The sequence below is a fragment of the Drosophila navojoa genome, chromosome 4 (assembly GCF_054131105.1).
Source record: "Drosophila navojoa isolate 15081-1374.11 chromosome 4, UAZ_NAV_1.0, whole genome shotgun sequence".
Taxonomy (NCBI): domain Eukaryota; kingdom Metazoa; phylum Arthropoda; class Insecta; order Diptera; family Drosophilidae; genus Drosophila; species Drosophila navojoa.
In genome coordinates, this window is record NC_142892.1 from 266,567 (window position 1) to 291,396 (window position 24,830).

Below are 24,830 nucleotides of genomic sequence, written 5' to 3' on the forward strand. Positions count from 1 at the left end.
ATTTGCTATTTCAGCTTGCATGCATATATGTATGTACATACATACATATGAATTTGCAGTTACTTTGAGCAGACGCGCCCCACTACCAAACGATTCGGTTGATTATACTGCGCAGTCCCGTACAGCGCCGATAACATGACTGATACGCACATCCCTAACTTCTTGCGACAGCTGTTGCGCCTGATGCAACGTTAGCCAACACTCAACAACGAATAGCACCACAACAAAAGCCAAAAAACAACGAAGAAGTATTACGAATAGTCTTTTTTTCAGTGCAAATGAAGCCGTAAAATACAAAATTAACATAAAAATGAAACTTTACAAGTTGAACACTCACACAAGGGGGTGCAATAAGTCGTACGGTAAGTGGAGCGGCGCAAAACAATGAAAAAAGCTTTCAATGTGCATTTGTGCAGAGTCGGACTTGGTGCTGAATCCACAGGATCATCCTACAGCTAAAGTTGGAGATGTTGTGGAAATATATGCACCCGACGATGAAAACGGGACGCACTTGTTGCTGCAGATAACTGAGCTGAATGAACAGAGCAAAACGGGTCGCAATGTGATAAGCATAGAGTCAGGCATAGCGACAGCATTTAAGATGCGTTCCTACTCCAATGTCGTAATGCGTATTGTGAACCCCGCGGACGTTGCCCTCGACTCGATAGAGATTACGTTTAAGGAACAGTATATGGGCCGCTCGGAAATGTGGCGACTAAAAACCTATTTGGTGAGTACTGTCTCTCACTAAATACGAATTCTAAATGAACGCAATCATTTATCTCTTGACTGCAGACAAATACCTGTGTGTATGTAAATAAAAAGATTGACTACAATGATATGCAGATACGTTGCCAAGTTTATGAGATGTGGTCGCAGGGCGAGCGAGTAGCCAGTGGCGTTATTACAGACGACACCAAGATTGTTTTTCGCAGCAGCACTTCGATGGTTTATCTATTTCTGCAAATGTCATCGGAAATGTGGGACTTTGATATACATGGGGATTTGTACTTTGAAAAGGCTGTTAATGGCTTCCTCACCGAGCTTTTTCAGAAGTGGAAGAAACTGAGCTGCAACCATGAGGTGACCATTGTGCTCTTCTCTCGCACTTTCTACGCGGCTAAATCCTTAGATGAGTTTCCTGCGCACATGCGCGATTGCTTGCAACAAGACTATAAAGGACGTTATTATGAGGACTTCTATCGGGTGGCCATACAGAACGAGCGCAATGATGATTGGTGCACGGTGTTGGCGCAGTTGCGCAAGCTTTTCACCTCCTACCAGGAGACTGTGCTGCGCTATCATGAGCGTCAGAATATGGTTATACCACAAGCGACCAACTCAACCGCCACACAGGGCAACTTCCTTGAAGTGCTTAATATTTCACTGAATACTTTTGAGAAGCACTATCTGGATCGCACTTTTGATAGAACAGGACAACTGTCTGTTGTGATAACCCCCGGTGTTGGCGTCTTTTCCGTGGACCGAGAACTTACTAACATTACCAAGCAGCGCATTATTGATAATGGCGTTGGCAGCGATCTCGTTTGTGTCGGCGAGCAGCCGCTGCACGCTGTGCCGTTGCTCAAGTTCCATAACAAGGATACATCCATAACATCGGCTGATGACTACTCACTGCCCCATTGGATCAACCTAAGCTTCTACTCGACTAACAAAAAGATAGCATATTCGAGTTTCATACCACGCATCAAGCTGCCCATTTTATCGGTTGTTGATGAAGGCGATGTGGAGGAAAATGAGCGGAATTTTCTTAGCTGCAATCAATCGGAGTATATTTACAACTCTCTTTTTGATTATGATGCATATGATGAGCAAATTTTTCAGCCGCTGCCAGCGCAGAGCACATGGTCAGCTCATTAGTAATTTATATAGTTTCTTCGCACATAACTCCTTGTTTCATTGTAGCTCACTGCAGCGCGTTGTGCGTGCCAAAAAGACATCGGTGCCCAGCTTTGAGACATACGCGAATCGCAACAATGAGTGGGAAAATTTAACGCCCACTAAGATACCCAGCTTAAGGCGGAAAATGTCCGACCCGGATATACATCATGGCACTTCTGGCATGCTGGCCACGTTGACAGATACCGCTAACAATTTGTCCGAATCTTTGGCCTCAGAAAAGAATGCAAGGCGGGCGATTGTGAGCATTGCTCCAATTGTACGCCCTGGTCGTGCATTAATTAACCCCTTCGATCCGTCGCATGTGACCATAAAGTTAACTTCTAATAGACGGCGCTGGACGCATATATTTCCCAAGGGGCCGACGGGCGTGCTTATACAACAGCATCATTATCAAGCGGTGCCTGCTAAAGCCTTGCCTGCTGTCAACTGCAATCGACAGCTGCAGCACTGCAATAGCAACAGTAACAATAGCCATAATAATAATAATAACGAGCAGGAGCTTAGCTCAGCTGCAACCGAGCATTTTGATGAGCTGTCTAATCACTCGCTGTTGAGCCAGACCAGGTCCTTTTGCTCGCAGAGTGAGGAGAAATCTGAATGTAAGTAGACTTTAGGATCTATATACATATTAGTTCTGTTTATTGTCCTGTGCAGTTTTCAAGAGGCGTAATACTTCGCTGTTGAATGCTGCACACGCTGCCAATGTGCCCAACCTGACAGCCACACAGGCCAAATCGTTTTTATGGGGCGCCACAGGGGAGCAGGAGTGGACGCCAGCAATTACGACAGGTATGTTTGTTTAACTCATTTATTTTGGCTACTAATTCAACTGTCATGTGGGACTTACCGAAAGATCTTATCGCGCGGGTGGGTAAGCAAGTCCAACTGCATTCACTTGCAGTTCGATTTGTTCAGCATGTTGAAAATGTTGCTGCTAGTGCAGCTGGCAACTAATGGCACGCGATTGGGTCTATTCTTGGATCGCGTTGGGCGTGCCAATCAGCTTCAATGTCTCTGCCTCGTGCATAGCTCGGATGGAACAAAGCCAGAATTTTTGAATTCACTGCAACTTGATCTGCATTTGGAAAACAACTATTTCAATGCGTTGCCCCAAATCATTTCAACAGAGCTTTCGGACTGGCAATTCAACAGTCTGATAGATCATCAAACGATCTTTGTGATCCTTGCCGCGAATACAACAGATCCGATTATTGATCTGCATGCGGAGCGTGCGCGTGATCGTCGTTTTTGCAAGACATTATTTCTGTTGCGCCAGGATGAGGGAGCAAGAGCCTTAAGAACCTTGTTTGAATACCTATGGCTTAAAGGCTTTCGCTCTGCGTTGGTTATGGTGGGCAGGCAGCGTCTCTACCACATGGATCCCTACCCCACTCTACGTGTGCTGCAACTGAGCTTGACAGAGGACGAGCGAACAATATTTCCACCAGCTGAACGTTCCGATTTTATGGGATACGTACTGCGTGTACCTGTTCAGGTAGATGTTCCAGCGACCTTTTGGTATGCACGCAATGATACTGCATCACGTGAGCTACAGCTAGACGGTGCTGGTGGTACTTTGATACGTGAACTGATGCAACACCTGAACGTGTGTCTGGAGATCTATCCCCTGATCATTAACGGTTCTAATAATATAAACATGTCCGCTCTCGTTTACCTCGTGGCAGAGCATCAGATCGAACTCAGTCCGCATCAGTTTACGACACTGCAACGATCCAAGAAGGTGGACTACTCCTATCCGTATTCTGTGGTACCACGCTGCTTCATGCTGCCTCTGAATGCGCCCTTTCCACGCAGCCTCTATGTGATAAAGCCCTTTCAGCCGGTTGTATGGCTGAGCCTACTTCTGTTGGTGCCTTTGAAGGTTCTGCTGGGATATTTGGTACGACGTTGTACTTGGCATTCCAACTTGAATTTGTGGGCGCTGCTTGGTGTGCCGGGCTGCTTCAAGGGTAGCAATGCCTCCATTTACTGGCCATTCCGGCTGCTCATCTGTGTCACCTTGGTCTTCAGTGCCTTCATCATTGTGCAGCTTTATGTGACCAAGCTGACGTCGTTCTTGACTGTCTTACTTACTGCGCACCCACGGATTACGCTCGCGGAGTTCTTGCAGCTGCCCTATCCCATAGTGGTGTTGCCCAGTGATGTGGACTCGATTATAGAATCATTTGGCAATAATTCGAAGTTGCGGCACAATTTCTATTATATGAATGAAATTGATTTTTATAATACACGCGTGGAGATGAGTGACGGCTTTATTTATCCCATTAGTACGCTTCGCTGGAAATTCTTGAGCCTGCAGCAAAGATACTTAAAGCAAAAGCGGTTCTGGCTTTCCCCGTTTTGCTATGGCACCTTCCCTAGTCAGTTTCAGCTGCGAATCGGATCTCATTTCAAGGAGCCACTGCATCACTTCGAGCTCCACGTCCAGGAGGCTGGCTTGCAAGACAAATGGCGCACCCTCTACTACACCCGTGCCAAGCAGTTGGGCTATGTGCGCGACTTTGCCAGCATTGAGTATTATGAGCGTTTTCAGAAAGTTCGTCCATTGTCACTCAATATGATTTCGTCGATCTGTTATCTATATCTATTTGGGATATTCTCTAGTTTAGTGTGCTTTCTCTTCGAATTTTTTATGTAAATGTAGAAAAACTGCTACTAACTGCATTTTTATTTCGATAAGGCATTTATTGTAATTCTCAACTAATTAACTTATGTATTTTGGATATATCTTTCATTTCTTAACACATTTGATACCGACGAAAATTCAACCAATTTGATTACACTTAACCATATACATATATATGTATATATATAAATATACATATATTTGTTATATGTATTTGATGGCCTATTCACAAATCCTGCTAATCCACCAACATATAACAAATAATAAACTGAACGGCAAACTGCGGCGAAAATTCAAATAAATAAAACAATCGGAAAAAATTAAACATAATCTTAATTATCGACATTCACCATAACACCGAACCTATCGACATCGACAAATCATGGACGAATCGTAACGGTTCTGTAGAAAGTGGCATTGCTCTACATTTTGGGAATGCAACGGGCAAACACATGAAAGCAATTGTCGAAAGCGACCATAAAAATTATGGAACATCACGGCTTGAGGCTACGAGCGAGACTGTCGGCAAAGGAAAAATCATCATAGGTTTGGCAATACAAAATATAATCACAATTTTGTACAAAGCAATGCATTCACACACATACACCCACACGCACACGTATATACATAAACACATACCTTGTACAAAGTTGTTTCCTTACACATGTAGAATTGTAGTTAACTTTGTATAATTGTCTAGAGTTTGCATAAAATCCTGAGTGTAGCACTACGTAGTTACAAATCAATAAATGTAAAATAGACAATAGAATGATTTCGTAAGAATAATCAGTCTTATATATGTCAATTTACTTTTATTTAAATTCAAAGAAGTTTTTTTTTTTTTTTTGAATATGTAGAGCTAAAACAATATTGTTCGTCTTACTAACACATGATTTACTAAAAACTCGATAGAAAAATAAATTCCTGTTCTTAGGCATAAGATAGAAACTTCTTAAATTTAATGTAGCTTAAACCGTGAAGATTTACAAATTTTAGCCTGAACATATTTATGTACATGTATGTATGCAGTTCAAGCGTAAATTAGAAAATTTGGTTGTCACAATTCATTGCGACTCACTTACATATCGCACCCGTAGTTAGTTAAGCTGTAGCGTGTCTTTAGTAAACAATTTATACTATCGACATTTTGCCCACCACCTAACCATCCTATGCACATCTATTCTCACAATTTGAACAAGGTGCTGGACTACTAAACCACATTGGAATACTATACTTTAGCCTGACGCATGTGGCATGAGCTGCACAAGCTTCTCTTCAATTGTTTCTATTTTATTATATGTAGTGATCGCATGCTTTTTAGCCACGCCCACTGATCATTGCACGCACGATGCACCCGCCTTTTAGTTATTGTTGGCCAAAAATCCTAAAAACTCGAAATTAATCTATAAAAACATCTGAAGCTGGTTTTAATTTTCGTATATCTGGAGCAACTGGTCTTTTAAATATATAAAACTTACGCGATTTGAAAATTGTGTAGCTATTTTAATTATCTATTTCCATATTGTATCTCGTATCGGCGTTGGCTTTTTCTATTTCCGTACCTTGAACACATTTGCTCAACTGCACGCTGCGGCGTTTTCTGCTTGGTTTTGGCTTGTGTTGTTTTTTTTTTTTATCACTTTTGCCGCTTTCAGGCGTCGACTGGAAGTCTCTATCCATACCCGCCTGTCTTCCCATAACCACGGATTACTTTCCCGATAAGCGGTCGCTGCACAATGACTATGTCATTTCGGATTATACTTTGCTGCCGGATGATGTGAACCTGGATTATGCCAAGAGTCGTGCAGTCTATCGAAAACCTTTGTCCACGGAGGAAGTGTGCAAGGAGATTGTTTCGCAGCGTTTGGCCCAGGGATTTCAGCTGATTGTCGTCGAGGAAAAACAGCCCAGCTCCAACAGCTGCTGCTCGACGAATGGCAGCTGTGCTCCCTCAGCTAATAGTCTGGGCACATCGGCAGTGTTGCCCGTGAAGCCGCCCTGCGAACCGAACAAAGAATACCTATTATCCATAGGACGCATATTTCACAAGATCTCGCTGAGTGGTTCAGTTATTACAGTGACTGGCTATAAGCCCAGGTGAGATTTGCAATAGTTTGTATTTTTTCAAGTTCATAATTTTTCCTCTTCATAGGCATCCATATCCGCCAATTAATGTCGACTACCGCTATCGATTCCATGCACCGCAGCATGAGACCTATGAAATCTCTGGCGTTAACTTTACGACTGAGAAACTGGAGAACTTTAGCTGGAATCACATGGATTTATACATATGTACGCGTGGCGATGTTGACTATCCGCTAATGGAGGTGAGCATGCTAAGCATTAGCCACCATTTATTTCCCTTCCTTACCTTTGCAGAGTCTCAAATACTGGCGGTTTCGCATGTATCTGCTGCCGAAGGATACCGTGGTCAATAAGATCGTCAACTGCGGCTCTCAGCATTGCGACATCTTTACGGATGCTGTTGTGGACAATACCCGTGACCAAATCGAGGACTTTGTACGACTCATCGAGAATGTCAGCAAATTGAGACGGCAAATTTGTCGCAAAGCGCGCGTAAGCTGGCTACGATATTATCTATCCAATCTGCAATTGATCTAGTTTGTTATTAATTTAAATTTGGCAGCTATTGTTATCGATCGCTTATCGATATCTAGTTCCAGTTCCAACTAGTTGAGACAGTCAGTGTGTTAAACGTTCTGTGTTTTGTCACTCACGTTCGTTTATATTAATTGTGAATGTAACTGTAAATGTAGTGCTTACCGCTTAACCAATGTCCAATTGCAGGATAGCCCCACCACCAACAGCTTTACTAAGCGGCGACACAGTACGAGCATTATTTCGAGGCCTCTCAACCAGGTTATCTATCCACTATACCAATCTAACTGAATATTGTACATGCATACATACATACATATGTACATGTACATGTATGTATATGTACTTATATTTAACTGATCAGTTTTTGTTGCGCTGCGCACATTCTGTTTGTTGTTTTGATTTGCGCACGCTTTGATTTTCATCAAGTTTTTCTTAAAAATGATGTCCATATCATATTTCTAATTTTATTTAACTTGTCTTCCGTCTCGCCTGCGCCCCGCTCCTTCAATGCCAACCTCTTTGTCTATGTATCCTGTGCAACTGCAACACTCTCGTCGCAGGGGCTCACGAATTCGCCGTTTCGAGAGCGCGTCGGCAGCAATCGTTTGCCAGAGAAGAGACCCAGGTTTTTATATCGTATCCAAACAAAATCAAACACATTCACATACACACCCGCACACACTCTTACACTTACACTTTGATTTGCATCTGTAGACGTACATATGTATGTATTACTGCGCTTGCGGAACTAAGCTTAATATTAATGCCTTGTTGCCCCATTGTGTCTTTGCCATTTGCCTCCCCTGCCTATAAACAATTCGGTGATTGACTTTTGTAGATATTCTATGTTGTTATGCACTTAGCTTGTAGTGTATTTTATATTTATACATATTACATAATTTAATACCTTATTTGTTTTATTTTTCTTATTACTATTTAATTTGGTATTTGGCTTTCAGCAGCATGATACACCCACACCTAGAATCACAGAAAAGAATCATAATCTATTAAATTCACCACAGCAAAGGTTTGTGCCAATCGAGCGTATTTATCATACTAGCCCTACCCAATGACATCCTGTTCCCAATATATTAAATTCCCCACACTATTTTGAATCGCTACGAGTGGAATACAGAGAAACAGAGACACACATATGCATCATTTATCTTACTCCAAGAGACCCAGAATCGGTGTGGTGAATGTTAAATGACAGAGTGAGAGTGAGAAAAAGAGCCTAGTAGTACTACTCAATCATGAACATTTGACGTCGCGATACATGCACTAACAAACGAACACATTCATGAACTCACCACACCCTTTTATAGGGAAAAATTCATTGAATGCACTTGTAATTCGCACATTCACACACACGCAAAATCGCTGTCTATCCTCCCACAACCAATCCACGGTCACTGTATGCTTGTCAATTTGATAGTTTTACTGATTCTAAATCTTCCTTCGTAGCATCAATGTGCGTCCCAAGGTGGAGCCGGGTCGGATTTCCCGCAATCTGCCTGGCACAGATACAGCCGCTGCAGCTCCAAATGGAATTGGGCCACGTGACGATCAGGATGATGGGTAAGCAGTCTATTGGAATGATAATATTGTGAGACTAACTGCTTTTTATGTCAGCTTTCCCGTGGATATAAAGTTTAGCCCGAATGCTACGCTGGTGGAGATGTTTGAGGCCATGAAGCATCCGGTTAATGGCGTGGGCTTCTTTACCCAAACCCAATCGTTGCCCTCCTGCACTTTCATTTCATATGATGCGCTGATGTGGCTAAGGGCACGGATATCAAATGGTCGTCATCCGTTAGATATTCTGGAGGCCATGCGCACGTGAGTGGAATGCTTGAAACCGTTGCTCAATTTGATCAAAATGCGTTTTGCAGAGAGCGCATGATTTGCCACGCCTCTGGTGATTGGAATCAGCCCATTGTGCCAGGTTTTGTCTTTTACTATGTGGTACAGCAGGATAAGAATGCTAAAGGTGATTTCATCAGATAACCTGAAACTCCTATTGGCCTCATATGCATTGTTTTCCCAGATTATGCCCCGCCTCTTAACGATTACAGCGCCTTTGTCAATGAGTGGCTGGAGATTGAATTGCAGGGTTGCAACTTTTTGTGGTACGATGAACCTTCACCTTCAAATGTTCCCAATTTTTTACGTGATACCCCAGCTCCTCAATCCTGGACAGCATATTGCAAAAGCAGTAAGTAAAAAACGTAAATTTCCCAGCCTATTCAGATTTTGTTTATTTTCATTTTATTCCATTTGCGTTCAGAGCGCGTTTGTCGTAAATCGCACTTGGAGATTGATGTGAATCAGAAGAGCGATCGAATGGAATGGGGTCATGTGAAGCATCACACTGTGATGCAGCCAGGCTTTGCGTTTGAGCTGGTCGTGGAGTGGGTAACTTCATCGGGACCCATTGTTTCAGATTTGGTATAGCATTATATACATATGTCGTTTTTCATAAATGAAATCATATTAATATACTTTCGCAATGGCAGATTGCTGGATGGATGCGGAAAGCAATGCAATGTGGCTATCAACTGGTCCCTGTACCCGCTGATCCTATGGCTGAGCCTTTTACAGAAAAATCAGATCCATTGCGTGGTCCCATTTTCATTCCCTTGTGCGTCAACTTTTTGCCAGAGGGCAAATGCCTCTTTGATGGTACGCGTGCATCGCGCCAACTCTTTGATTGGTAACTCTTTAGCAAATAATTCTAATCTTGCAGAATTTCCTGAGGACAGCCGCTCGGATCGCATGCTCTTCTTGCAGGAGGCTATACTGGCTAGATTTGGTTTTCTGCCCTGTGTTTTGGAGGAGAAATTCAACCAAAAGAAGGACGTAAGTAGCTATATAAAAATAATAATATACAATCCATTAATCATTTCTTTTTCCCACTTTGCAGCTGCCAAAGGAATATCAGTATGTGCATTGCACTGGCAACATGTTCGCTCTAATACGGTATTGATAACATACTCCATATAGGTATTATGATCAATTATTTCTTATTTGTTTCAGATGCGCCAGCAACAAGTTCCAGGTGGAATCACCGAGTCGCCAGGAGGCGAATGTCACGCGCTGTGTCTATGGACATACCAATAATACGAACGTGCCCAAGAAGGTGGGTTTTCTTTGGTCCTGGAACCATATGATACCCAACAAAAAATGGAAAGCCTTGACCATTAACAATTCAGCGGATGGAGAGTTGTTTCAACTAAAAATGCTGAGGGATTTCCGTGAGTTTTGCTCGAATGCTAATCAACGTTTGGCCAATTTCTGGTCGCAATCGCAGGAACTTAAACGCAAATCCCTTAAATTTGAACACAACAATAACAACACCGAAGAACCAAAAATTATATAAAGCAAGTATTCCAGAGGAAGCAAAATTAAAAAATTCTCATATTAAAAACAAAACAAAAGGGGAACAAATTAGATAGTTATTTGGTTTGCCAGGATATTTTCTTGAAGGCCCATTTATTTACTTTTTAAATTTGAATTGCATTTATTTATCGTCATAAACTCAACATAACTTTTGTATGTGTATAAAAGACATGAGTGCAGCCCAGAGATGTTTGCATTGATCTCGAATGTCACTTGCTCCTCCATCTGTAAACAGCAGGAGCAGGAGGAAGTCGAGTTGCTGTGCTCAAGTTGCTGCTTAACATTGCTTAACTATTTAGGAGAGGGTGTAAATGGCGTAGGTTAGAGAAGTTAATTGTGACAGCTTTGGTCGTGTTCTGATTTGCAGTTGAAGTTGTTTGCTAAATGCTTTGGTATGCGTTACGCACAGTTCGACCACGCCTAAAGATCGCGCAGATAATTGGTCAGCAATTCGCGATCGCGGTTTAGCCAAGCGGCATTCAGACGTATGGTCTCTACAGCCTGAGACACTGTGCGTTCACAGCCAGGTATCTGGTTGGTCCTGAAGTAATCCTCCACTTCGCGTGCCTTCTCTTCGCTGGCAAAATTCTCGATCAAATATTTGATGAGCCGTGTTAGAAGAAAGCCACCCTACAAGCAGAGCAAAGTAGTGTTAGCGAGTCAAGTAGCAGTGCTATAGAGGCTAGTATATTACCTGATATTGCTCGAGCAGCTGCTTGCTGTTTTCCTTGAAGAACTCCCAGGCCAAGTCACGACCCTTGGGATTGAGGGCCACAGCGACAATAACAAATACCGAATCCTGGGCACGCACTTCACCCTACAAGGAATGACAAGCACTGGCATTATATATACGCATGTGTATACCCTACATATAACTGCAGATCACTTACCGACATAGCAAAATCGATGACACGTCGCAGCAGGTTTACATCGCCAATGCAGCCGAGAGCGCGTGAAATGCGATCCTGTTCCTCGTGCAGATCGGTGGAACGGTACAATTGCAGCATCTCCTCAAAGATGGCTGTGTCCCCATCTTGCAACACGGCCTTGTAGCAAGTGCTACGCAAATCAGCAGGCAGTAGCTTGGTGCCGTTGACATGGCTACGAAAACGTTTACGAGCTGTCTCTGAAATCACCGGGCTGCGGAAGGAGACCAGACGAGTGAGTACCAGACTACGCAGAAGCGTGTCCAAATGATTCTCATTTTCACGTGGTTCCCAACCCAAACGCGCGGCTACCGGCTCGTAAAGGCTGCGTCCAAAGATGTTAAAGTCATCCATGAGATCCGTGTGGGAGATCAGAATGTGCAGATTGGCAAGCGAATTGGTAATGGCTGTCCAGACAGTATAGTTCGTCTCGTTTCGATAGCTCCCCACCAATCGGAGCACATCGACGGTGCTGGCCTTGCCAGCCTGCACCATGGCAAACATATCATCGATCAGACCGAGTCTGTCAAGCGGGGGCAGCTGCATACTCTCCACAGCGGGCATTAGTTTTTCCAGCATCTCTTTGGAGTAGCGAGTGCGATAGTAGCCAACTGTACCTGGATTGATTTTGATCCAGTCATCTCTACTCACATTATCCAGCACAACTTCCATGGATTCCTTTTCAAGAAGGAAAGTCTTTGCAATCTGATTGGGATTACGCGATGTGGACACCGAAATGGGTATCACCCATAAGTTATTTTTAGCCGGCTGCGAGCCATCCGCTGTGAATTTACTTTGAGTCAAGCGCAGCACACGCTGTGTTTCGCTTTTCTGATTGGACTCAACGGTGACAACGGGAAAGCCCTTGTATTTGATCCAGCTAGACATGACAGCGCCCACATTCTTGGAACTGGCCTCCTGCAGAGCCTCCCAGAGATCCTCAGTGCAAGTGTTGCTATACTGATGCCTGGTTAGATAAATATTCATTCCCTTGCGGAAATCATCCTCGCCAATGTAATCGTGGAGCATGCGTATGACCGAGGCACCCTTGTTATAGCTAATCTCGTCAAAGATCTCATCAATCTCTGAGGGATGACCCACAGGCACTTCAATGGGATGCGAGTTCTTCAACGAATCCAGTTCCAAAGCACGGGTATACATGTCCGTGACAAACTGTGTCCAAATGTCATATTCGGGAAACAGATGATGAACGCAAAGGAACTCCACAAAGGAGGCGTATCCCTCGTTTAGCCACAAATGTGTCCACCACTCCATGGTGACAAGGTTGCCTGAAATAAAGCTGAACATTAGCAAGGATTACATACAGACTTTGATCATTCGCTCACCGAACCACTGATGGGCAATCTCATGACCCACAGTGAGAGCAATCGATTGCTTTCGCATCAACGAAGTATTCTTCGGATCTACAAGGACGAATGTTTCACGATAGGTGACCAGACCCCAGTTCTCCATGGCGCCTGCAGAGAAATCCGATATGGCAATCAAATCCATTTTAGGCAGCGGATATGCAATATTGAAATAGCTCTTGTAGTAGGGCAACACTCTGGTGGCCACCTCCAAGGCAAATTGTCCTTGCTCCTTCTTTCCAACAGGTGTGAAGACGCGCACAAGCACTCCATCATCCGACTTAGCCTCCACAAAATCATATTCTCCCACAACAACGGCCACCAGGTAAGTAGACATAATGGGTGTGCGATCAAAGCGCACGCGACGCAAACCGCTAGGCAGGATATCCTCCTTTTTCACTGGCATATTCGACAGAGCAACTCGATCCTTCGGCACTGTTAACGTTATGTCGAAGGTGGCCTTAATGGCCGGCTCATCCCAGCAGGGAAAGCAGCGACGGGCATCCGTTGCCTCGAATTGGGTGACTCCCGCATAGCGCTCCTCGCCAGAGGCCGTAAAGTATTTGCTCCTATAGAAGCCCTTCATCTTGTCATTCAACTCCCCGGTGAAGGTCATGTATAGGACGCCAGGCGTGCCCACAGGCAGTTGCTTTTGAAAATCCAATGTAGCCGTCTCCTTCTCCTTGGAGTAGATAATTTGCTGCGCCTTAAGCTTCTCGCAATCATATTGAAATTCTGCTCCCTCGATCGTTATGTCCAGCGCATTGAGGGTAATGCGAGTTGTTGGCTCTATGACCTGCAAAAGATAATATACATAATAATAATAATCGAAATAATAATAACTGTCATTATAAATGCTTCGAGGAACTGCCGCGCAAAAAAGGTGCAACAGGTCAACGATCGTATATTATATAGACACATATATAATTAAATTAAACCATAGACAATAGTGGTGTGCTGCACTAAAATATATACTCTACAAAAATATTTATTTATTAAAAAGACAGATTATGAGCAAGAGGTAATTAATACGTTACGTATAATGGCTTTCCAAGCAATTTTCATTAGTTTAAATATTAGCATTTCTATAAATGAATATTGAGCAACGTTTGAACGCTCTATTAAGACGCAAAAGACTAAGATATATACATACAAGCATTATAAGTGCCGACACTATATCTAAAAAAAATATATCTTATGACTGTTGATAAGAAGACAATGACTCTAAAGTACGCAGATTCACAATAAGCCGTTATTTCAAGGTCACAAATGATGGAGAGGTTTTCATTACCTATGACAAACTTTTATAAAACTAAAACTAAAACACCTATATGATGCCCGCCTTATGCGTGTTCCACTTGTTGAGTATCTACTGTGTGCCAATTTTTTTTTTCTGCTAGCCCGGTTTCCGGGCCGCTGTAAACTCGTTTTGGCAAACATTTAATTTTTATTTCCGTTGAAACAGCGGCCGCGGCTTTGATTTAGAGGAGCATTTTTGTTGATGTTTTTTTACTATACATACATATATAGTGTTAGTGTCCTCAACTCGAGCTTAAAATTGAAAGCACGAAACCCGTTGCAGCGCGTCTTCCGATAAACGCAAGCACAATATGTATACCGTTATGAGATCAGCAGAGGCGTCGGCAATGTGAACGAACTAGTGAAAGGGACGTTGCACGAAATAATGCGGCACATACATATATGTACATACATATTGCTGTTGCCAATGCATAACAAAGAAAAATGTTCAACAAATGTAGCCTGCATGCAAATTCCAACATAAAGAGAAAATCATTGGAACACACATATAAATGCACCCACACACAATCAAGTTGCCGCGCGCGTTTATATGTGTGTGTAAGGGAGAATGTATTTTTTTTCACACGTCAGAAATGAAATTCACGAGCAAGCATTTAGTGAGAGAGCGAGATAGCAAGAGAGACTTGCATACATATTTATGATTTATATTCAAAGTGAAAGCGAAAGTGGCCAGAGGCTGCAAAGTGAACGAAAACAAGCAGAAATAAACTTAACTAAGCAAAATGCAATACAACGGTACTTACACTGATTTGCACGATTGTTTTGCCCGTAAAACTAAAGGCTTTCAGATCGGGCTGTAGCATTAACTCATAATGCGTTGGCACCACGCATGTGGGCAAACGCTGAAATTCGGTCTCATCCGATGGGGCCATATTGTTGTGACTGTCTAAATGTTCCAATTGACTACGTTTGCAACAGCTGTGAATGCCTCGATTGGTACTTAATTGTTGTTGTTGTTGTCCTGCACGCGGATCAAGCAAATCGGCAGATGTTCGAGCGAGTATATCGCGATACCGATTACACAGATCACCCAGCAAGGGTGCGTCAGTGGTTTTCAATGGAGCGCCCAATGAGACGTCAGAGTAGTCGCGATAGAACTGTTTCTGCACCTTCACAAACTGCTTCGATGAGGTCAAGGTGCTTAGGTGGCAACTCTCTGAACAGAGTAGATACGCAGAATACTTATCAGCGCTATTAAGGCACAGGGTATATAGGCAGAGGCGTGGGTGTAACCAGAGGGCGTTAGTAAAAGCACAAGCGCAGCGACAAAAGCTCAGCGGAGCCAGTTTCCACGCTGCAGTTGAATATGGTTTAGTTGCGGGTGAGCGTGCGGCGGGTAGCGGATTGCACACTGAAACTAGAAGTGAAAGAATACTAACACAAAGGATTATTACTATTATTACTAATATTAATATAGTATTTAACACATCGTGAAATGAGTTTAGCAGCGCTTTTTCGTTGTTTATATTGTTACGGTTAGAAACGAGCTGCGGGCTGGGGTGGGCTAGAGAGTGAGAGGGAGATGGAAGGAGAAGGAATCGCAAGGTTTGTACAGCAGTACTATTCTCACCTTCACACAAATGCTGTTCAAAATCGGAATTTGCTTTGGCTAAGTCCAAATTGAGTTTACCAAGTTCTGCAAGTATGACGTTTCGATGACCGTTAACGTTAGATTTAATCGAACAGTATATATACATATATATGTATATATTATTAATTTATAGCAGAGTACAATTTATACAGAGATTGTATGAAGTACTGCAGGCAACTGCTGGCGGCTTCTACTAGTGGCAAAAAAAAAAAAAAAAAAAACAACAAGCTTTCAGTGTGACCCACTTCCGCTTGGTACGTTTAGGAATTGGGCCGCGCACAGCTGATGTGAGTCCGTGTTATGCAGCCCGAATTATTCTGCTTTTATCCAAAAAATATTAAATGAAAATTTGTGAGTTTAATTACCGTTTCGGAATTTCCAGGCCTGCTTTGCTGTACGTATACCTCCTTTTAGCACATTTTTGTACATGGCATTTGTTTTTAAATATTAAAGTTTGATTTTGCAAAGCAATGCGCGAGTCCCACTTTCTCCTGGTATACGAACACTAGATCCCCACACACGATACGACTTGCTAAACGACATATTTAAAATGCATGCCGGTAGTAATCGATATATACCATCCATAACTAAATTTAGATGCTTGCGGCCTGCTGGGGGGGCATATTATTATATATATTTAACGATAAAATAGTTACCGCTATGATGTGGCTTTCACTTCACGAATTTTTCGAACGAAACATTTTATTTATAATTACACATTCTTTCAACGATAGGGCAACGCTTTGTCAGCTAAAATGTACTAAAAAATATCAAATGCACAATATAAGGCCGCCTAGGGTAGCGGCTGTTCAATTCACTTTAGTAAATTAAGTGATTCGGGCTTGTGGTACATCGGGTACCTATTGAAAACCGACGGTGAATTTTCACGTAAAATTAAGCACCGCATGCTTCCCGCTCGACGTTTACTTTAAACTCCAAGTTGCACGTGCAAGAGCGAGCTCACAAAAGGATTAAGCACAATATAAATATCGTCGTGCGTCCATTTCCGATTTACATATATCAAAATTTATATATAAAATGAAATTGTGTTCATTGCAACAGCTGGTTTTGGCTGTATTGTTTATAGTTTCTAATTTTTGTTCGCCAGTAGCTGTCGCATCTCCAATTGGCTGGGGTAAGTCTATTCCTTCAGAAATAATGGCAATCGGGCTATTACACAATTGAGTAGCGTTCCAGTTTATATTGGTTAGGAATGTGATAAAAAAAATTTCTGTGGCAACGCTGTCCGTGCACCTGACAGTTCGACCGATTGCAAAGCAAAGTGGCCCGTTAATAGAAATCAATTTGCCATCAATTTGGCATACATTGCGCTTGTTTTATGGTTATGTAATTCGGGACATTTAAAATAGACATTCTAGACTATTTTCAATTATGAATGTGACCGTCTCTATGTATGTGCATATATATATATATATATATATATATATATATATATATATATATATATATATGTATGTATTTTTTTGGCCATGTTTAACGGGCTGTACGTGTCATGCGTGCGAGTGTATGCTATCTATCAGCTGATTATGCCATTCTGTTTTCTTCGCTGGGTTTGCCGCATTCGTGTTATCACCTTTTCAATTCAAGTTCAATTATTGGTAATTTCATAATGTACAACGCAAATCAGTTCTAGTGTAGACGTATCCTTCAACATAAATATATAGCCATTGCCATTTCCATATTCAATTTGCTATGCGACTTTCACCCCCACTCAATAGAGAGTACATTCCCTGTAGCATTGAAAAAATAGCCTGGCCGCCATTTAGAGTTGCTATATTGTCACGTATGCCGAAAAGTGTTGATGGTTTTTGCTGACTCTAACGGTTTTGTTTTTTTCCAATGCTTCAGTCTCTTCTTTCTCACAGCTTCTGTGTATGTGGTTTACTTATTGCTCTCATTTTTCTTCAACTTCTGAAAAAGCTGACGCTAACCAAATTCAAACATCGTTTCCATTTCATCGTTGTCTTGATCAAGTGGAATTTAAACCACGCAATCCGAATCGAATGCTGATATAGTGTCGTACACATGTTTATGCATATACATATGTATATGTATATGCAAACAGATACATTTTTGCATGAAGATATACTATGTAGTTATACATGTGAATTTATACTTTTATATACATATATCCATATTATTTAAGTTACGGTTACAATAAGTAATCGACTTTCATGCCTTCCACGTGCTAGCCTAAAGAGCCACTTGTTGCTGCCTGCAATAAATATAATTATATTAATTGTTTACATCTTCATTAATAAGAATTTCATATAAATAAGTAGAAAATTACTATTTATTTACTCATAAAGTCTCACGTCTTCGAAAGTTTTATGTTGGACAAGAAGATTTATAAATAAATAGAATATATGTATATATTATTCACAGGTGTATTCACAAAATATACATATGCAACCATCTGTTGATATATACAAAGTAAATGTTGGGCAAACCTTTTCCTAACAACGGGCTTTGAATACACATTTGATGAAACAGGTTTTTCTCTATTATATTTACGAGACTAGAGAAAGTCTCTCTAGTATTATGTTACTCATTTTACTTAATAATTGAAATATTTTAGCTTCAAGTAAATCTCAGCTCGAAGCTAAATATTTTTCATTTTTAAGTAGAGCTCATTAGGATTATCTGACATTGGCAATATGTCAGTGTCATTGCTCACTGGCTTATCGTGTATATATTACAGATTTTGTGAAGCAAATTATAAAATATTAAAACAAAAACAAAAATAGAATAATTTAAAAAATGAACAATAATAACAAGTCTTTCTTAACAAATCAATGAAAAAAGCAGGTATGTGAGTCATAGATATATAACAGTAAATCAATATCGTACTAATAACCTTTTCTAACGGCAGTACTGAAATATTAAATGATTTTTTATTGAACTTATAATTATTTAGCTAATAAGCTATAAACATGTAAATCTATTCAAAAATTCAACATTTTTTCTGCATCGATAAGCCGTTGACCTCAAAGCCCCAAGTGCGAAGGTTAAAATATGCTCAATACCCTCGGACTACACGTTGGAAAGGTTCGCGAAAAACGTTTTACAATCAACAATTAGAGAGTCTGGTGTATATATATACAAAACAAATAAAATTAAGCAAAACATGTGCATATATAGCAATGTATACATACATTTGTATGTGTATATCAGTATATAGAAAACATCTAACGATTGGCTATATATAACTATGTATAATACCCTTGCCAGGGGGTCATTATCAGCTGCTCACGAAAAGTGTAACACAACTGCGAGACTTGGCAATGGTCTCATCTTTCCTTTAGCGATAATTTGATCGTGCACTTGAAATATGTTTGTTAGCTTAACTCTAAGAAACTAAAAAAAAAAACGAGATGATTGATAATTGATCGTATTTTAACAATAATCGATCAAATCTCAGGTTCTCTATATATATTATATTAGTCCTTAAAGACTTATCTTATTTCAGGGAAAGATTGCATAGTTCATATAAGGCAAGGGTATTTAGACTTCGTGTAGGCAAAGTTAATCTATCTCTCGTTTTTTTGCTATTTATTTTGGTTTTTGTTGAGTCAAAGCAAGCTAGCCACGCGATACCTGGCACGCAACAGTGACCCACAAATGGTGGCGACTTTGCTCACTAGTCAATGGTCAATGGCCAATCAATTATTGACCGCAATGCCTCAATCTATGTATCGATAAATCGATCATTAGATCGCCTGTGAAAGTGCACTTGAGGTGCACCATTCACCGACACCGGTTGCAACCTTCGCAAAAAAAACAAGCGCAAAAACCCAATGCGCAACTTCCGTTATTTTGTTTTATTTCATCTTTGTCAGGTAGTTCTGTTGCCTGTTTCCGTGATGCCTGTGTTTACTATATTTGTTTGCCCGGGTACTTAATAAAAATGTATTCAAATAAATGCCTAATTAACAGCTGCATGTTGGCCACAAAGTTGGGCCTTTTTTGGGTGTTGAACCGGTCTGACAACAATTGTTTTTAGCATATCTGGATTGCTGGTGATTCTTAAAACTTTTCATTTGCATTGACGTTTTTATACCCTGAACCCATTGAAAATGGGAAATCAGGGTATAATGTTTTTGTGTAAAAGTATGTAACAGGCAGAAGGAATCATCGCAGACCCCACAAAGTATATATATTCTTGATCAGCACGATGAGCTGAGTCGATATAGCCCTGTCCGTCTGTCCGTCCGTCCGTCCGTCCGTCCGTCCGTCTGTCCGTATGAACGCCGAGATCTCAGAAGATATAAGAGCTAGAGAGCTGAAATTTTTTGTGCATACTCGTGTATACCATACGCAGTACGAGTTTGCTTTATTTTTTCGATAACTCATCCGATAACTTTTTTATCGAGAATAATCGAAAAATTGATTTTGTTTTTTGAGCCTCATTGGAATACTATTAGACATAGAGACTTCAGATTTACTGTGTATATATATATGATGAATACAAACATTTTGTAATCAACAGATTTTGGATACCACGCCCCCTTCGCCCCCAATTAGCAAAAAACGTATTTCAAGTACTAGAGACTTGTACTTTAGAATGTACACACATTTTGATCATATTATTACGCTCTGAAAATTTCATTAAGATTGCATGTCTACAAAAAAAGTTATTCATCTTATAAATTGCCTATACTGCAGCGCAGCCCAAGCGCAGTCGCTGCTTACTGCGCAGTTAGCAGAGCGCGGGCGCGTGAGGGTGGATGCATGTGTATGTATGTGTGCGTGCATAAAAGAAGTGCAGAATGATAAGAATATCAGCTTGGAGGGTTCAGGGTATCTCCTAGTCGAGCAGTCTCGACTAGAGTCTTCTTACTTGTTTGTTTTTACAAGTCCTGATTTATGTACGTTTGATGGTATGGTAACCTTTATTTATATTACGTGTTAGTCTGTTGCCTATGCATATTTTTTTTTACTTCTGGGAAATTTTCACATGGGATTTCCATCTGAGCCCTGGGTCACTCGCTCGTTATCTTATCAATCGGACACGTTCGGTGGGAGAGTTGTGCAACGATGTCACGCATCTCAGAATTCAACCGTCATATTTAATACAGTGATCTTTTGATAATGGAAAGCGTCACTAATAACACTAACAAGAATTCCATCTTAAATATTAAATATATTTGTCAAAACTTGTCAATAGTATCGTCTTTTATAAGCAATATTTATTTGCCAACTTTCACTATAATTAAAAATACTGTCGTGTAATTGAATGAAATGCGAGTCTAACTTCTAAATTTATATGAATAAAATTGATATTGATTGAAATACTATATGCCTCTAATAATCAATGTAGAGAGCGACAACTGAGCGGGTGTAGTAAAAATGTGGCGCTAACTTAATTGAATACGATTGATTGAACTTAATTTTCAATATGCCTGTTGTTGCACCAGTTCCCAACCCACCTCCCCTGCCCCACACTCATTTATAAAAAGCCAAAGATATTCTCTTTCTTTGCTGATGAACAAGCTTCGCATTCCTTTTTCATTGATTTTGTCCTTATATCAGATCAGCCCTTTGACATCGATAGAGGACTTATATATTTGGGTAATCGTCAATAGAACTACGCGTTCAAAACAGTATTTTCCTCTTCTTATGAATAGCCAGTGGCTATTATCTTATCGATAGTATTAATTGCCAACTAATGCAGGTTTTGCAATTCTTTTCAGACTTTGCCGTTACGCTGCACGACAAGCTTCTGTTTCTCGATAACAAATTCAAAACAATCTCCTCTGCAGCCCACGAATTTGAGGGGATATCAGCGTTGGCTTTTGATGAGGCTGAGGAAGTGATCTATTTTAATGATCAACAGCATCAGAATGGCAGCATATTTTCGTTGCGACGCGATGCTACGGTTGCGCCGCACATTGTGGAGCAGGCAGTGCAACGCATAGGCAACGGTTCCGTATCCGGATTAGCTTTCGATCCGCTAAACCGGAATTTGTTTTGGGCGGACATGCGACAGAGTCGGATTTACTTTGCCAGCGTCGATACATTACACACGGAACCGCCCAAGGTGCTGGTAGATCTGAGCGCCGAAGGTGGGCGACCAGATGGCGTGGCTGTGGATATATGTCGCCGCCAGCTATACTGGACGAACTCGAAGATCAATCATGCTTCCGTAGAACGTATTGGATTGAATGGCACGGGCAGACAAGCGATTATCAAGGAGGATATCGATATGCCACGTGGCATTGTGATCGATCAACAATCGGATCGCATCTTCTGGATCGATGACAAGGTGGGCATATTCTTTGCAATAGAAAGTGCTCGACTAGATGGCAGCGATCGCCAAGTGGTGCTCAAAGACAAGCATCAGAGTCCCATACAACTGGCCATCACAGATGAAACAATCTATTGGACCGACAAGGCGGACAAAGCGGTCTGGAGCTACCCCAAGCCTGATAATAAAAAGCTTGCACCGAATGCTACGGAGCCGATAGTGGAGCCAATAAAGCTAGCCAGCTGGAAGGAGGATGTCTATGGCATAGTCGCACGCACAGGCTTCTATCAACACCTTCAAAAGGATGCCCATTGCGCTAGCGTAGTGAAAAAGGTCAAACAGCGTCTGGACAACAGGCTTAACAATAGAACGCAATCAGGAACCATTGTCGACGATCGCATAGAGGAGTTGGAGCGAGAACATTGCTTGAACGGTGCCACCTATATGACCAAGGGAAACTTCTGCATCTGCCAGGTGGGCTTCAAGGGTGCACGTTGTGAAATATCTGAATGTCATAATTATTGTGTGCATGGCACCTGTGAAATCTCTAGCATGGGTTATCCCAAATGCTATTGCCAAACGGATTTCTATGGCGAACGTTGTGAATATTACAAATGCAATAACCATTGTCTGAACGGTGGCCATTGCACCGTGGATAGGGATAGTGGGGAAATGAGCTGCGATTGCCGGGACAATTTTACGGGCACACGATGCGAGCACAACGAAACGGCCCACTGTGGAAGTTATTGTCAGCATTTGAAAGAACATCCGGAGGCATTTGTGCCATCGCCCTGTGTGGACATGTGAGTAGCTTCATTGGATACATATTAATATTGTACTAAACTAATGTCTTCTACCAGCTGTGAGGAGTTGCGTTTGACCAATGCCACAATTGTCACAGAATACCAATCATCAGCTTTCTGCAGCGATATGCCCAGCTACAGACAAGGCTCATTGATAATTGTACTTGTTGTTGGCGTTGTCTCCAGTCTCGCTCTGGTGGCCGTCATTGTGCACGGTTTCCGTCTCATCCACAAGCCTAAACGCCCACGCATTAAGAAAACCTTTGTGGTGCGCAAACAGGCCCGTTTGAATTCCACTAGCGATACACCTTTAACCAATCGGCCACTAGCCACAGAGCAATGCGAGATTACGATAGAAAACTGTTGTAATATGAATATTTGTGAAACGGTTTGTTTTTCTATAATAATATTACAGTTAATGCTAGTTACTAATGTAATCAATTTCTATAGCCTTGTTTTGATCCTAAACTTGTGGAGCAACAGTTCTCAGGACGCGATAAAAAGTCGCCTTGCGTTAAAGAGGATAAAAAAATACTGATACACAACATGGAAGATGATCTACTGAACTAGATAAACATCTCTAACAATAACGTATAACGTCGTGCATGAAATGAACGGTAGGACGGACGAGCGGTATTCGAGCTTGTAAAGCTGCTGTCGCCGCCGCCTCGAACAGATTAAATACCCGGATCGTCGACGTCTTTGCTCAACCAAAGCTTCTACAAAGACCTAGAAAAAAAAATTAATACTTAATTTTGAGTATGGAAAACGTGTACTTAGAAAACTTTTACAATTAGTCTGGTCTCATTAATTTAATTTTGTGCAAACCATGTTTTTAGACTCGGCTAAGAACTACAGCAATTGTCACTAGAACTACAACAATTGTCAATCATATAGTTTTTAATGTTTTTTTTTTTCTATTAGTCATGAGATGGGTTGAAGGAAATTTTTTATTTGAAGACATTCGACAATGAAAAGATGATTTGAAATGAAACTGATATGAAATGATAAGTCCTACGACTGACACTAGCTTTAAATTAATTACACACAAACACAAATATACACATCCATACATGCATAAACATACATTATGTGCATATTGTACAGATAAAAGCGGCTGATTTCATATACATACATATAATTTCCAATCGCACAAAAAGGCATGATGTGATTCATTGAACGGTTAAACTGTTTGTAAATAATAATATTAATTCCAATAATAGTAAATGAATTTGAATTTGTATCTTTTCGGAAATAGTTCCTTCTGATTTAACATTGTATACACATATATGCATCTTTTTTTGTTTTGTTTTTGTATTTTTAATATGTCATGAGATATGCAACTGCCACTTACATAAACACGGGCATACATACACACATACAACACAACAGATTGCTCGCACCAAGATTGCCTTCGTACTTAAATTAGTGTTTTATTTAAAACAAAGAAGAATAAAATACCAAAAAAAAAATAATAATAATAATGTAACAGAAAAAAAACTGCGATCGGAACTGCGAACGGAAGTTGTATATATGAGTAAGCTAGATATTAGTTATTAATAAGACAAATTGGTTGAATAATAAAAGAGAACGTACCTTAGCAGTTGAAACAACAAATGAAATCCATTTATTATTAAAGTTATTATCACTTAAGTATGAAAAACAAACTGTAATTTTTCTAGCTTCCACATATCTGTGCACACGCGTGCTTAGTCATTTAACCTAGTCACTGTAATGGTAAGATGCTTGTTCTTATTACATTATTTAAAAAACCGATCGGCACGTCCGCCCGACCAAATGTCATCCTCTTTCCATAACGTGCAACATCGATAACAGCACTAAGCAGACAACAGTAAGAAAACATCTCAAACCGATACCACCACTGGTAGATTACAGCACTAAATGTTAATAGGCATCGATAACTTGCAGAGACAGTAGTATCGATGCCACTTAAGTACTTTTCG

The 24,830-nt window shown here is 41.0% G+C and overlaps 4 protein-coding genes across 12 annotated transcripts; 3 read left to right on the forward strand and 1 right to left on the reverse strand.

Moving 5' to 3' along the window:
- The first annotated feature begins 190 nt into the window (after window positions 1-190).
- On the forward strand, window positions 191-10,629 carry Iml1 (GATOR complex protein Iml1). Of its 8 annotated transcripts, none has more exons than XM_018102358.2 (20): window positions 191-362; window positions 417-730; window positions 796-1,868; window positions 1,927-2,522; window positions 2,578-2,712; window positions 4,979-5,116; window positions 6,226-6,667; window positions 6,723-6,897; window positions 6,950-7,147; window positions 7,379-7,450; window positions 8,152-8,219; window positions 8,657-8,770; window positions 8,825-9,031; window positions 9,085-9,182; window positions 9,240-9,407; window positions 9,480-9,640; window positions 9,709-9,874; window positions 9,939-10,051; window positions 10,116-10,171; window positions 10,229-10,629. In XM_018102358.2, the coding sequence occupies exons 1-20, from the start codon at window positions 311-313 to the stop codon at window positions 10,569-10,571; spliced, it is 4,689 nt and encodes a 1,562-aa protein (XP_017957847.1). In that variant the 5' UTR covers window positions 191-310; the 3' UTR covers window positions 10,572-10,629. The 8 variants fall into 8 exon arrangements, with proteins under 8 accessions (XP_017957847.1, XP_017957849.1, XP_017957850.1 ...); XM_018102360.3 differs by having other exon boundaries at window positions 8,155-8,219; XM_018102359.3 differs by lacking the exon at window positions 8,152-8,219 and adding an exon at window positions 7,753-7,817 and having other exon boundaries at window positions 192-362.
- Ir62a (Ionotropic receptor 62a) lies at window positions 2,719-4,707 on the forward strand. The gene has a single exon (XM_089259722.1). The coding sequence runs from the start codon at window positions 2,840-2,842 to the stop codon at window positions 4,580-4,582; it is 1,743 nt and encodes a 580-aa protein (XP_089115848.1). The 5' UTR covers window positions 2,719-2,839; the 3' UTR covers window positions 4,583-4,707.
- Window positions 10,630-10,694: 65 nt separating the features above from the next.
- Window positions 10,695-16,323, reverse strand: Psa (puromycin-sensitive aminopeptidase). Of its 2 annotated transcripts, XM_018102349.3 has the most exons (7): window positions 16,161-16,323; window positions 15,775-15,840; window positions 14,948-15,561; window positions 12,864-13,680; window positions 11,482-12,806; window positions 11,286-11,408; window positions 10,695-11,221 (listed from the first exon to the last, which is right to left on the reverse strand). In XM_018102349.3, the coding sequence occupies exons 1-7, from the start codon at window positions 16,222-16,224 to the stop codon at window positions 11,012-11,014; spliced, it is 3,219 nt and encodes a 1,072-aa protein (XP_017957838.1). In that variant the 5' UTR covers window positions 16,225-16,323; the 3' UTR covers window positions 10,695-11,011. The 2 variants fall into 2 exon arrangements, with proteins under 2 accessions (XP_017957838.1, XP_017957839.1); XM_018102350.3 differs by lacking the exon at window positions 15,775-15,840 and having other exon boundaries at window positions 16,161-16,316.
- A 254-nt stretch (window positions 16,324-16,577) lies between these two features.
- cue (Low-density lipoprotein receptor repeat domain-containing protein cueball) lies at window positions 16,578-24,347 on the forward strand. The gene is made up of 4 exons (XM_018101693.3): window positions 16,578-16,930; window positions 21,510-22,866; window positions 22,924-23,254; window positions 23,317-24,347. The coding sequence occupies exons 1-4, from the start codon at window positions 16,834-16,836 to the stop codon at window positions 23,434-23,436; spliced, it is 1,905 nt and encodes a 634-aa protein (XP_017957182.1). The 5' UTR covers window positions 16,578-16,833; the 3' UTR covers window positions 23,437-24,347.
- Window positions 24,348-24,830: the final 483 nt, after the last annotated feature.